Genomic DNA, 14,381 nt, shown 5'->3' with positions numbered 1-14,381 from the left:
TTTACCCAGAGCAAAATTCTCTAGTTTGGGATTTACAGATCCTTGCCACCATGAAAGATCCTTTATCCCACAGGGACCTTATGGATTGTGAAACTTCAATCTCCCTTATTCATATCTGTCTGGACTCCTCTTAACTGTGTGAAGTATATTCAAATCTTCGATGTCAGTTCAATGCATGCTTACACCACAAAGGGTAATGTACAGACCACGCCACTCTACGGGAAGAGGGGAAACGCTGAAGCACCTCGGAGGATCTCGTATCGAAATAATGTCATCCTTCACATTTGTGTTTCTACAACAGGCAGTTGTCGTTCATTCAACTTAGTTTCATTATGAATAATCTGCCTAAACAACCTATCAATGAATAAATCCAATCTTTTTTCACCAGAACTATATGTTGAGCTCTAAGTAATGATTCAGTGAGTTGTTGTACTTATAATATTCCCTCAACAACCATGTTGATGTCAAATGCCTTCTGCATTAGATGACAAACTTCTACTGGGGTACAACCACACCTTTTTCCAAACAGAAGTGCAAGAGTTTCGAACGGAGGCTGAATCGATTCTTAAAGTGAGATTATTACAGTCTATATTGTAATAATACGATAGGGAAAATAAATCGTCTTTTTAACTGTGATATAAATATACTGAACCATCATGTTTGGACATTGATGAAAAAGAGAGAATTATTTAAAGCTAAGAACACAACTGTGGGAACCAATAGTGTATAGGACATTTGTATATACGTTTCATTTGCTTTTATTACATTATTTTAAAATAAGTAAGGTGTGTTGTTATTTATTGATTATTGAAACTTATCGCAATAAAAAAATGCCCCGGCATGGTGGTTAAGGTGCTTGACTCATAATATGAGGGGCACTGGTTCGAATCGCACCAAGCATGCTCACCCTTTCAGCCATGGAACGTTATAACGTGACTGTCAATCCCACTATTCGTTGGTAAAAGAGTAGCTCAAGAGTTGGCGGGGGGTGGTGATGACTAACTCCTTTCCTTCTATTCCTACACTGTTGAATTAGGGATGGTTAGCGCAGATCACCATCGTGTAGCTTTGCGCGAAATTGAAAATAAACAAACGAACAAGACAGCGATACCTGCTGTAAGAATCCAGCCATACAACACTTGAATTATAAACATACTAATTAAGAACAATTTAGACATTCGTAATTTCACAAAAATCAACTTTTTTTATTTCATTAGAAACATATTACATTGTTTGTGTTTTGTTGTTTTTGGATACTCTACATCTGAGTCCACATAATGATTCAGTACCCATCCGTATTGTTCATTGATAAACAGTGAAAGAGAGGATTATTGGTTTTCCTCGTACGCGGTGTCTGTGGATGAATAACCAACCCCATTTGATCACATAAACAATATAGTAGTGTAAACACGCAGTAAGAGTGTTTTAACCACTATCTGTTTTAGATATTTAAATCTTGCATCGCTAACTATAACTTTTTGTTCAAAATCGTTTTCTGTCATGACGCATTATTGCATATCATAATCAAAATAACATTTTCGTTTTCTAACCTACTGTTAACTGTTTGGACATAGAATGGATCTTGGTTAGGGCACTGGACTCACAACCTGTGGGTCAGGGGATCAAATGCCATCACTGAACATGCTTACTCTTTAAGACTTTATAATACGAGGGTCAATCCGATATTAAATAATTGTATTTATCTTCCAATAAATTATTGGAAAGTTAAATGAAAGTTTACTGACGCACATAAATGACCTACCACACTCGCAGCATCAAAAGAGTTGGAGACATTAAAATAATATTACGTAATGTATGTGGTCTTGTCGCCAGGTCCGACATATGACTATAAATTGTAGAATATTTCATTTGAAACAGTTTGAGAATCATTACCTGTGTTCGTTTGGCAGTTCGGTTTTCATGTTTAATTACGGCCTTACCTGAATGTCCAAGTAACGAGGTTGGAAACGACGTTAAGCCTCTCTACTATATGTTTAGAAGTTGATGGTTCAACTGTTCTTATGAGCAAGTAGTTATTATGAAACTTGAGATGTGCACATCGATTGACAGCCAAAGACGAAAGGGAAAGGGGTTGAAATCACATTACATTATACTATCATGAGCTTGCTTCAGAGGGCGTGTTGTTAGGGTCGAAAAATGTGACGAATATGGTTTCTGAGAAACAGTTCTATTGTTATCTGTTTCATAAAGCTAACACTTATTGGATGACACAATACTAAGTTTCATAAGGCTAACGCTTATTGGATGATACAGTGTTTAGTTTCATAAGGTTAACACTTAATGGATGGCACAATGCTAAGATAATTTTATTGTCTTGGACATTTTACCCATTCTACTGATATTTCTTTATGCTAAGCCCCAAAATGATATCAGTTTTTCTCTATCACATACAGACTCTTCATAACAATGAATCAGTTTCTTTGAAATTAGTTCATTTTGAAATTTACTTTCGTCTTTAAATTCTCACCATTGATAAGAGAGTGACGATTGGATTAGATTTTTCCACTATTTTTCAGCGTGAAATTGAACAGTTGTTGGAAATTGGAATCAATCCATCTAAGATTCTTTTTGCAAACACTGTGAAATTCCGATAAAGTTTGCTGCGTCAGTGGGCGTTCACTTGATGACATTCGACACTGTGGAAGAATTGCTGAAAATTCATGAGTGTGATTCCGAGGCCAGGTGTGTTTAATTTTCCAACATTTTTTTTTCTAGAATATTTCACGGGAGTAATACTTATATCTTACAAAGCTTGGAATATGAACGGATATGTTTGTTTATTTCATGTTTCTGGTTGTTGCACAACCCTAAACGAGTGCTTTGTGCGCTAACAGCCCATATTTTAGACCGATAGGAGAATTCACCTAGGATAATCGAACCGCTAATTTTAGCGTTGTAAATCCGTTCACTTACCGTTGTACAAGCAGGGGACAAAAGTACACACAAATATTTTCCAATTTGTACACGAGTTATCTGTCCTTCATCAATTCATACAATAATTAGAAGAATTTTCTTAAGAGAGTTGGAAGAACCAAAAATTGAGTCAATAAAACCGATGTTTCTGCTTTAAGATTAGTTTGGTTGAGAACTTCACAAACACAAATGTGAAAATAAACTAAATTTTTCCGTACAACGTGGATACCCATTATGACGTCATACTTGTAAGGAAATATTTTTGTGTAGGAATCAAAATAGCTGTGAGCATAAAGGTTAAGAAATTATTTATATATTTTAGAGAGTAATTTGAAATGAGGAAATATGTAATTATTTTACCTGTAATAATTTAGCTTTAACTGAAGATAAGATTAAGTATTAGCGTTAAAAATATTACATAACTTATAAAATCACTATATAAACCCTATATAGTATTGAATTTAAATTTCATTGTAAAAAATAAACTGAAACCTAAAAACGTTGCCTTTGATATATAATTCCAGATTAATTGTAAGGATTCAGCCTCTTTTGGAATCTGTTGCAATTCCGTTTGGAAATAGGTATGGTTGTAGCCCTAGGGAAGCTTGTCATCTGGTACAGAAGGCACGTGACCTCAATTTGGTTGTTGAAGGAATATCGTAAGTACAACATCGTACTTAGTCATTACTGGAAATCATACATATAGTTCTGGTGAAAAAAACGATTTATTCATTGATAGGTTGTTTAAGCAGATTATTCTTAAAAAAACTAAGTTGAATAGACGACAAGAACCTGTTGTAGAAATACAAATGTAGAAGACGACGTTTCGCATGTCTTCTGTCTTTCGTCTACAAGTCAGGTTGTTATAACAACAATAATATTGGTCAGGAATTTCGGTATGAGATCCACAGAAGTTAAACCACAGGGATCTCCGAGAGCGCTCATAGGCTTTAGCTTCTCTACTCCCCTGTAGTGTGGCGTGGGCTGTACTTTAAGTATTGCAAATCAAAAAACACAACATAACCATAGCAAATACCCAGATACTAAGTGGGGAAACATATAAACATACGCAAAATCAAGAAGCCCTAGTTATACAACAAAATTGAACCAACATAAAGGAACACCTTTATACCTATAATAATTAGTAACCTAATATCTAACTGTAACGCCCCCTACAATCTCGTACCCGTTTATACTTTCGTCCCTAAGACGTGCTCGGCAATGTCAGGTGAAACTCTCTCCTATTATTCGTTGGTAAAAGAGTTTTACCAAGAGTTGGCGGTGGGTGGTGATGACTAGCTGTCTTCCCTCTAGTCTTACACTGCTAAATTATGAACAGCTAGTACAGATAACCCTCGAGTAGCTTTGTGCGAAATTCAAAAACAAAACAAACTCTCCTGTTAATCAGAAGATGACCTGAGACGGTAGAAACGTTGTTCTCTACTTGTCAATACAAGTGTTAATGCTCATACCAGCTGTTCTCAGATACATTTTTTGTTTTGTCTTTTTTTTTGCAATTGGAATTATAGTATATAATTAACACGTTGATTGTATATAAGTATATATATTAGGTCGAAAATTCCACAATACAAGATGCATCTTGATAGTTTATAAAAATATTTATTAATATTTTAATTTTCTAACAGCTACATTATTTTGTGTAATTTTTACATAGGTTTCATGTAGGTTTCATATGCAAGAATCCTAAATGTTATGTAGAAACAATAAAAGCAGCTAGGTGGGTGTTTGACGAAGTCTCGAAGATTGGAGTGAAGATGTCTTTGTTAGACATTGGTGGTGGATATCCCGGCTCCAGAGATAGCCTTAATTGTTTCAGAGAGGTATGTGACTGTATTCTGTTTATCACTATATAACTAAGTGTTAAGCCTAACAACGAAAATTGGTTGAGTATATAACTATATAAATACTCACATTTTAACGTGTTACTTAACGAAGAAGTATGTTGCTGTTAATAACTAATTGTTGTTCTCCTTATCTACCAGGTGGTCTGTAACTCTCAGAAGAAAAACAAGAAACATTCTATACATTAGAGCTAACAGGCAGCTTCCTATACGAAATAGTGAATCAACGTACTTAGAACAATATAATTTCAAACTTACAGAGAAGTTTTACAAACATCTAGTTTATTTCTATAGATCGCTGCAGCAATAAGAGAAACTCTTGATGAATGTTTTCCACCGTCTTCTGGAGTAAGAGTGATTGCTGAACCTGGTCAGTATATGGTAGCTGTGGCCTTCAATCTCTACTGCAAAGTGATTCTGGTGAAAAACAAGGCAAACTCAGGTAACGTCAATAGATGGAAACTATAGTAATCGGTTTAGAAAACACGTTAAAGTACAAGGAAAATTTTATTGTTGAACCTGACAGTTTCAGATGATGTCTCTAATGTCACTCAAGTCACTTGTATCATTTTATACCGAAAAGCAACTCGTATATATTATCAACGAGTTCTTTGTTGCCGCGAAAATGCTCTACTTTTCTTTCGTCTGGTACAGTACGGTTAAAATCTGAAATAAAATAAAACCGTAATAGTTCTGATTTTAAGAAGTTTAACGTTTCAATATATTTGTGTAATACACCTAAAGGCTTTTGTTTGGCAGTATAACATGAAATGTGCAACAAATTTCTTGGAAGTCATTGATTGTTCTATATCTTCTAATTACCTAACCAGTCAATAGTATTTGCAACCACGAAACCTTTGTTTGACTCTTTGAACAGAATGAAACTAACCAGAGTTTTTCCTTTCCTGTTGCCTTCTCTCCAGGTACATTGATTTGTACTCTACGACTATGTGTAACAGGGGATTACATATAGTCCGAACACACTAAGTAACCATAAATAAAAGATTTACACAGTTCTTTTATCTTACCACAAATATTTCTTATACTAACATCATTCCGAGAAGATTGGAGTTACTGAAACGTTACCAAAAGCCAAAGAAATCGAGTCTGATGATAGTCTTAGATTTTTTTTGTTCTAACGATATTAGTTTAGTTTTATGTATATCTTGTAACAATAGCAATAGAACCCCGTTAATAACAAAAAATAATGGGCTATCTAACCACAATACTGAAAGTTTCAAGTCAAGTGGTAGCCCTAAATTCCCACCAATTGTCATCTTTAGAAGCGACAAATAAAGGATTGTCTCGTTAGCAATGTTTCGATTTTATAAACAATGGTCTCACGTAAAACATTCTTCAAGAGTGGTAAAAACATACAACTTTGGTAATGGTGACTCGTACAATACCTTCTACAATGCATATAGAAATTTAGTAAACCCTATAACATCAAAACCACATACGATGTGTGTAATTTTAATTTATTGACATTTTACTAACATCTTACAGTTATAATTATTTTTCAGCTACATTAGCAGAAGGTGAAGTCTGTTCTTCTGAAACTGATGTTTACATTACTGATAGTAAACATGGAACGTTTTCGTGCAATGTTTACCATCACCAAGATATCAAGATTCTTCCTCTAGTGGTAAGTCAAAAACCTAACACTATATAAATATTAAAATACAATTTTTCTACAACGAGTAATAACATACTACAAATAATAGTTATAAACGAATTTTAAACAAGTTAATCAAAGATAATTAGTTAGATAAGTTCGGAGCTATCGTTTTATAAATTGTAACATTTGGAAACCAGAATTATTACTTTTATGCATCACCTATTGACGATAATTGTAACTAATGTAGCTAGCCTAGACCATTGTATACCTTCCCTATAAAACGTGCAAAACAAATAAACCCTAGAAATAAACAATTATCGATTGAGTCAGAGAATAGAATTAATATACGTTAATGAAAAAATATAATTCTGATTTAACCTTAATGGGAAGTGAATGCTTCGGTTCGCCAATTTCTTCTTTATTTGTATTGTTTATATTGCCTTCAAGTGGCACAGAGGTACGTTTGCAAACCTACAACGCTAAAAATCAGATTTAGATACCAGTTGTGGGCAAAGCACAGATGGTCCATCGTGTAGTTTTGTGCTTAACTTTAAACAAACAGTTCTTTATTACAATAACTTTCTGCATATCAGTTTCAAGACAGAAACATGAAATTAGACAAGTAATTTGGTTTAGTGTGTTTTGAATTTCGGTCAAAGCTGCACGAGGACTATCTGCGCTAGCCTTCCCTAATTTAACAGTGTAAGGCAAGAGGGAAGGCAGCTAATCATCACCATTAACCGCCAACTCCTGAGCTACTCTTTTACCAACGAATAGTGGGATTGACCGTAACATCATAACACCCCCAAGACAGAAGGGGCACACATGTTGAATATGACGGAGATTCGAACCCTCGACCATCAGATTACCATGCCTTAACCACAAGACAATGCCGGATCACGACTAGTAATAGCCTGGATCTTTAATTTCCTTATTTAGAAGAACTTTTAATCCATATTATCATGGTACTTCAGACAAGGAAAAGTCTCCGGATAAAAGTTTGATTGATTGATTTAGTGTTTTATGGTACAAAGCAGCTAGGCTATCTGCGCAAAACGTCCGGTAAAAAGGTAAAAACAAATTAAATGTAGTAAAATAGAGAAAAGGAAATGAAGGTAAAACAAAACATCATTGAAAAACAGAAAAAGCATAAAACCAATGTTGACACCTAGTCTACAATGTTAAGAGAGAAAGCAGAGTGAAATAAGTTGTAAAGTACTTTCTCTAGCCAAATGGTAATGATCATAACCCGCCAGGAAGACAAACAGTTAAGTTCAAGAACCACCGTCAGTCACTTGAAGTTGGCCTTTCCAGTCCTGGTTCCGGGTTATGTGTCATAGCAGCCAGTATCAAAATGTAAAATAATAGAAGTTTTAAAAGACAGATAGCAAAATCGTAATAATGAGTAGCCAAATGTCCAGTAAAAAGGTAAAAGTAAAGTAAATGTAGTAAAATTTGTAAAAGTAAACGAAGGTAAAAGCAAAACAGCATTTAAAAACAGAAAATTGCATAAAACCGATGTTGACATCCACTCTATAAAATTGTAAAGGACTTCCTGTAGCAAAATGGTAATGATCATAACCCGCCAGGAAGACTAACAGGCAAGTACCAGAACCACCGTCAGTCACCTGAAATTGGTCTTTCCAGTCCTGGTTCCGGGTTATGTGTCATTATGGCCATTACCAAAGGGTAAAGTAATAAAAATTTAAAAGACATGCAGCAAAATTGGAATAACAACTCGACAGGACGACTAACGGGTAGTTCAAACGGATAGTTCAAACAGCAGCGTTTGAAAAACGCATCAAAAAGTTCAATGGTCATTAAAAACCTAAAAACTTTATCAAGTTGGACAGTGTTATCATCACCAATAACACTGTCCAATGTCACAGACAAACCTTGGAACAGAACATGTTTAAAATAGTGCCGTCGTTGAGAGTCGTAACGATGGTAGGAAAGTAAAATGTGGCTGATAGTGATTTGAGTGTTACACAAACTACACACTGGTGCAACAGTTCTAGATAAAAGTAAACGATGAGTTAAAAAACTGTGACCAATGCGTAGTCTAGTTAGAACAACTTCCTCCTTCCAAACCTGATGGAAGCTAGATGGCCAAAGCCCAATATAGGGTTTTATTTGAAAAAGCTTGTTGTCACGTTGCTCACTCCAAGTGGACTGCCAGCTGGCACGAAACCGAGCCTTGAATGCAGGACCATAGTCCATGTATGGAATCGACACAGTGGTGATAGTGCCAGAGCAGATAGATTTAGCTGCCGTGTCTGCAAGCTCGTTCCCACGAATACCAACATGGTCTGGTATCCAGAAAAACTGGATAGAAGTAGCAGTTAATGAGATATGGGCCAGTCGGTTTTGAATATCAGCAAGAACAGGGTGTAAACCAACGTGTAGCGATTTCAAGGCTAGTAGAGAACTAAGCGAGTCACTATAAATAGTGCAGTTGGTGTACTGCTCAGCTTCAATATGATCCAGGGCAAGAGATATGGCGTACAGTTCAGCAGTGAACACAGAAGCTATAGAGAGGATTCTGCGCGCAACCACCGAACCGCAGCAAACCATGACAGAGCACACTGAATTACCTGATTTGGAACCATCTGTATAAATTGGAATGGAATGATTGTTTGATTTAATGATTTAATGATGTTCATTAAATAAAAGACAGTAATTCCAATCTGGAGTATCTGCCTTTTTCAGATGACTGAAAGAAAGGTCACATTTCGGGTCTGTAGTAAGCCATGGTGGTATGGGCTGACTTGTGGATTCTGCAATGTTATCCAAGGACAGACCCAATTCATCCAACTGTGCCTGGATGCGAAGGCCAAAAGGAGCAATGGCAGATCGTCTGTTCTGAAAAAGTACGTCCCGCTGAGGAAGGAAAACACATCCCCAGGTGGGATGCTTTGGTAAGGAACGAAGTTTCAAAGAATATAGTAAAGATAGTTGCAAAGGGTGAAGGTGCAGAGAAGGTTCATGAGATTCAACGTATAAGCTTTGAACTGGAGAGGTGCGGAAAGCCCCAGTGCAGAGTCGAAGTCCTTGGTGATGAATGAGGTCCAGCATCTTTAAAGCCGAGGATCTTGCAGAGCCACAGACCATTGATCCATTGTCGAGTTTTGATCGAATAAGAGCACGATATACCTTTAACATAGAACATCGATCTGCTCCCCAACTGGCAGTAGAGATGACACGGAGGATGTTCAGTACTCTTGTGCATTTGGCCCGTAGCTGCTTTAAATATGGTATAAAGGTCAGCTTACGGCAAAAATAAACCCCAAGAACTTGGTCTCAGGGACCACTGGCAGCAGACCTTCACCGATATGAATTTCAGGATCAGGGTGAATACCCCGTTGGCGGCAAAAGTGCATGCAAACGGTTTTAGAGAGAGAAAAATTAAAACCGTTCGTCACAGTCCATTGAGGGCAGTTTGTAGATGCCGCTCAAAATATCTCATGTTCGACGACTGACACGAGATGTGAAAGTTGTTGACATATAGCCCATTCGCAATAGTAAGAGGGAGTTGTTCAGTTATGGCATTTATCTTTATACTGAAAAGTGAGACACTCAAAACAGCCCTGAGGGACTCCAAATTCCTGTACAAAAGAACGGGAAAGTGTCGAATCCACACGAACTTGGAATCTCCTGTCCATTAAAAAACTTTTAATTAACATGGGTAAATGGCCACGTAACTCATATGTATGGAGGTCTTGCAAAACGCCATACCTCCATGTTGTGTCATCAGCCTTTTCATGTCAAAGAATATTGATACAAGATGTTGGCATTTGAGAAAGGCTTCTCTGATTGATGTTTCAAGTCGAATTAGGTGGTCTGTGGTGGAGTGCTGTTGTCGGAACCCACACTGGATGGGCGAGAAGAGGTTGTTTGATTCAAGGAACCAAACAAGACGAGCATTAACCATCCTTTCAAAGGTCTTACAGAGACAGCTCGTCAAAGCAATTGGATGGTAGTTTGAAGGAATCTTGGGATCTTTCCCTGGCTTAGAAAAAGGTAAAATAATAGCCTGGCGCCTGGCATCAAAAAAAACATTCTCCTGCCAGATCTGGTTAAAGACAATTAGAAGGACATCGAGAGAAGCAGGAGATAGATGGTGCAGCATGTCATAGTGTACATCATCGTGTCCAACAGATGTACTGCCAGACCGATGAAGAGCCATTTTCAGTTCCACCAGTGTAAAAGGACAATTATAGTCAAAGAGACAGTCAGTTCGAAAGGATGGCCAAGAAGTTGGAGGAACAAGCAGAAGTGCTAGATACCCGGCAAAAGCTTTCACCTAGAGTATCAGCAATGCTCCGGACATCAGTCACCTCCTGACCATCAGAGAGCAAGATCGAGAGGGGGACAGAATTGTAGTGCCCACTGACCTATCGAATCCTGTCCCATATGACCTTGGAACTGGTGGTAGAAGATATGCTAGTTGTGAACTTAATCCAAAATTCCTTCTGGCTTTGACGTCTTACCCACCTAGCATGTGCACAGGCCCGTTGGAAAGCGACGCGGTTCGAAAGTGTGGGATATCTACGAAAAGTATCCCAGGCCCGTTTTTAGCCCGTGCTAAGTGGCAAGTAGGATTCCACCACGGACGACGATATCGTGGAAAACGTGTCGAGGTTTTAGGAATACACTGAGCAGCTGCTTATATAATACAGTCACACAGTCGTCTATTTTGGCTGATTCACGATGGGACGATCAAGTTCTGCGAGAGCAGTGAAAGTGGACCAGTCTGCCTGATCCAGCTTCCACTGGGGCACACGGGTAGGGTGGCATCGACCACGGCCAGTCTTTCTCAAAAGTATAGGAAAATGATCACTGTCTAGTGGATTATTGTAAACCCTCCATGAAAAATGGGAGAATAATGAAGGGGTGCAAACTGAGAGATTAATAGCGGTAAAGGACTGGCTCGGTGCATGAAAATAAGTGGAAGAACCAGTATGGAAAAGAAAAAGGTTGTGATCAGAGAGCATACGCTCTACAGAGCGACCCCTCCCATCAATAACAGCACTTCCCCAGAGGGGATGATGTCCATTAAAGTCCACCAAGAGTAGAAAGGGAGACGGCAACTGTTCAACGAGAGCATCAAGGTCTGATTGATCATATGCCTCTCCAGGGGACAGGTAGAGAGAACAAACAGTAATGGTATGACCCAAAGAAACACGGATGGCTACGGCCTCCAAGGATGTGTTGAGTGACAAAGACAGGGTGGGCACATGCTGATCAACCAACAGTGCCACCCCTCCATGTACTCGTCCATCACACAGCCTCTCATTTCTGTACAGAGAAAACTGCCGAATGGTGACTGTATCAGCAGGTTTTAGAAATGTTTCTTGTAAGGAAAGACATACAGAATGGTAGGAAGCAATCAGTGTTTTGATATCATCCAGATTAGAACGTAAATCTCGACAGTTCCATCGTATCAAGGTGGCCATGTTTAATGACGGGTAGGCGAAGTGGCTGGAGAACCATTCTGTTTACGACCACGTGTTTTTTCCTTACTTTCCTTAGTCGGAGGAGGTCTATCAACCTCCATGAATCCTGCCCTGGGTCGATTGGGCAGGTCTTTGTTATTGAAAGGGGATTCCAGTGACTGAGGACGCAAACGAATAATTGTTTTGCCTCTTGGGGTGGGAGAAAATGATGTATCAGAAGAAATGCCTGTATTTGAAACTGAAGGATGTGGATCTTGAGGTTTGTTGGAATGTATGGGTTTTGTTTGTTTGTGGAATTTCGCACAAAGCTACTCGAGGGCTATCTGCGCTAGCCGTCCATAATTTAGCAGTGTAAGACCAGAGGGAAGGCAGCTAGTCATCACCACCCACTGCCAACTCTTGGGCTACTCTTTTACTAACGAATAGTGGGATTGACCGTCACATTATAACGCCCCCACGGCTGGGAGGGCGAGCATGTTTGGCGCGACGCGGGCGCGAACCGCCACCCTCGGATTACGAGTCGCACGCCTTAACGCGCTTGGCCATGCCGGGCCTGGAATGTATGGGAGGAACAGAGATGGGTGTGGAAGTCAATTCATCAACCTTTTTAACCATGGAGGTCAAAAGGCTTTTCATTTGTTTAGAAAACGAATCTCTTGGAGGCGCAGAGAGATCTGTCTGCACTCCCACTGTAGTTGTGGAACAAAGTGCAGCAACATATGTCCGCGATGGAGTGGCGGGCAGCAATTTCGAGCCTCAGGATAACTAATGTTATGAGTCGTTTTCAAACGCTGCACCTCTTTTCCTCCAACTATTTTGGGAAGAACGAAAGTCGGAAGGGTAAGAACCATTGCAGTTGACGCAATGTGAATCCATGTCACATTCATAGGCATCGTGGTTCTTGCCACCACAACGAGCACGTGTCAGGGAACCACGATATGATGTCTTTGAGTGGCCGAACCTCTGACATTGGAAACATCGGAGAGGGTTTGGAATGTATGGCCGTAACCTGCAAATTAGATAACCTGCCTCGATGGTGGCAGGTGCACGTGATGATGTAAATGTCAAAACAAGGGTATTTGTTGGCAGTGTAACTCCATCTTAGCGAGTGGAGATGCGCCTCACTGCAGAAACTCCTTGAGTGGAGAGACCAGCAAGAAACTCCGACTCTGGGATGTTCTTCAAATCCCTCTCAACAATAACTCCTGGTGATGAATTCAAAGTAGCACAAGGTGTAACCGCAACAGGTATATCCCAAATTGCCGTTGAATTCAACAGTTCACTGCGTTGGGTTGTGGATGTTTCAACTAATATGTCTCCAGATCGAAGCTTATTTACTGACTTTGGAGAGCCAACAAGACCCTCTAGTCCCTTCTGGATAAAAAGGGGACATTTTCACTAAAGGTTTTTCTGAAAAAGAATGTAATGTAAAAAAAATGGGGTACGTGCGTTACTTACAGATGTTGAAGATTGCTGCTCAGAGTCTTCTAGACGTGGTCGTTTACCTATGGACTGTTTTTTCACTATTTTATTTAAAATTTTTGAAGGAGGATCCATAGGGAGCCATACGAGGGGACGCACTACAATGTCATGCAAGGACAATGCAGCAACGCCAGGGTTTCGTGAGCACTATACCCAAACACCAGCATCGTGCATAATGTACACAACACCCGTTGAGAACATCCAACACTGGTACTTCGTTGACTCTAGCCCAAGTAGACCAGCCGATTGACCCAAGAAGGGCCACCCAAAGGCCATCCGTCTACAGGAATTCGAGGACAAAGTGGTGTGTTAGGGTTGGACCCCTCAACCACCACGTTTCTCTCCTCCCCTTCACGGGTCGCCACGCATGGCACACACGTTGGTGAATGTTTAGATCCCAGAGAAAACAGTTTAGCCAGACAAAACAGAACCTCCCCTGGGAGATCCCCTCACCACGTACAGGAATCCACACCGATGAGCCGGACAAAAGACCATAATGTGAACAAAAAGTTATTTGTTACAATAACTTTCTGCACGTCAGCTTCAACACAAAAACATAAAATTAGACGACTAATAATAGCACGGATTTTTAATTTCTTTGTTTGCATGAACTACCAATCCATTTTATTACGATGCTGTATATAGCGAAAAGTCTCCGTAAAAAGCCATAACGTTTAAGCACGAATACTAAATCTAATCTTACTTTATTTCACTGGTAAGCCCACCGTGGTAAGATGGTTAGGGCCATTGACTCGTAATCTAAGAGTTACGTTAAAGACTTTCCGTCACACCTAACAGACTTGCCCTTTCAGCCCATCCCCTTAATCGTTATTAAGAGTAGTTCTAGAGTTCGTGGGTGGTAGCGCCTTTCTGCCTTCCTTCTAACCTGACACTGCTAAGTTAGAGACACATAAAATTCAAAAACACTACGGATCACGGGTTCGAATCTTCTTCACTCCAAATATGCTCACTATTTTAGCCGTGGGCGTGTTATAATGTGACGGTCAATCCTACTATTTGTTGTTAAAA

At 39.1% G+C, this 14,381-nt stretch overlaps 1 protein-coding gene across 1 annotated transcript in view; it reads left to right on the top strand.

Moving 5' to 3' along the window:
* Window positions 1-2,644: 2,644 nt before the first annotated feature.
* LOC143236162 (ornithine decarboxylase-like) overlaps window positions 2,645-14,381 on the top strand; it is a 27,962-nt gene continuing 16,225 nt past the window's right edge. Inside the window, exons 1-5 of the mRNA XM_076474446.1 lie at window positions 2,645-2,703; window positions 3,459-3,593; window positions 4,610-4,775; window positions 5,091-5,238; window positions 6,320-6,441. Coding sequence (XP_076330561.1) covers window positions 2,645-2,703; window positions 3,459-3,593; window positions 4,610-4,775; window positions 5,091-5,238; window positions 6,320-6,441 — 630 coding nt within the window. The remainder of the gene's footprint in view (window positions 2,704-3,458; window positions 3,594-4,609; window positions 4,776-5,090; window positions 5,239-6,319; window positions 6,442-14,381) is intronic.

Source organism: Tachypleus tridentatus, chromosome 13 (assembly GCF_004210375.1).
Source record: "Tachypleus tridentatus isolate NWPU-2018 chromosome 13, ASM421037v1, whole genome shotgun sequence".
NCBI classification, from domain to species: domain Eukaryota; kingdom Metazoa; phylum Arthropoda; class Merostomata; order Xiphosura; family Limulidae; genus Tachypleus; species Tachypleus tridentatus.
The sequence above is the reverse complement of the archived record's forward strand: the minus strand, read 5'-3'. Positions and strand labels throughout refer to the sequence as shown.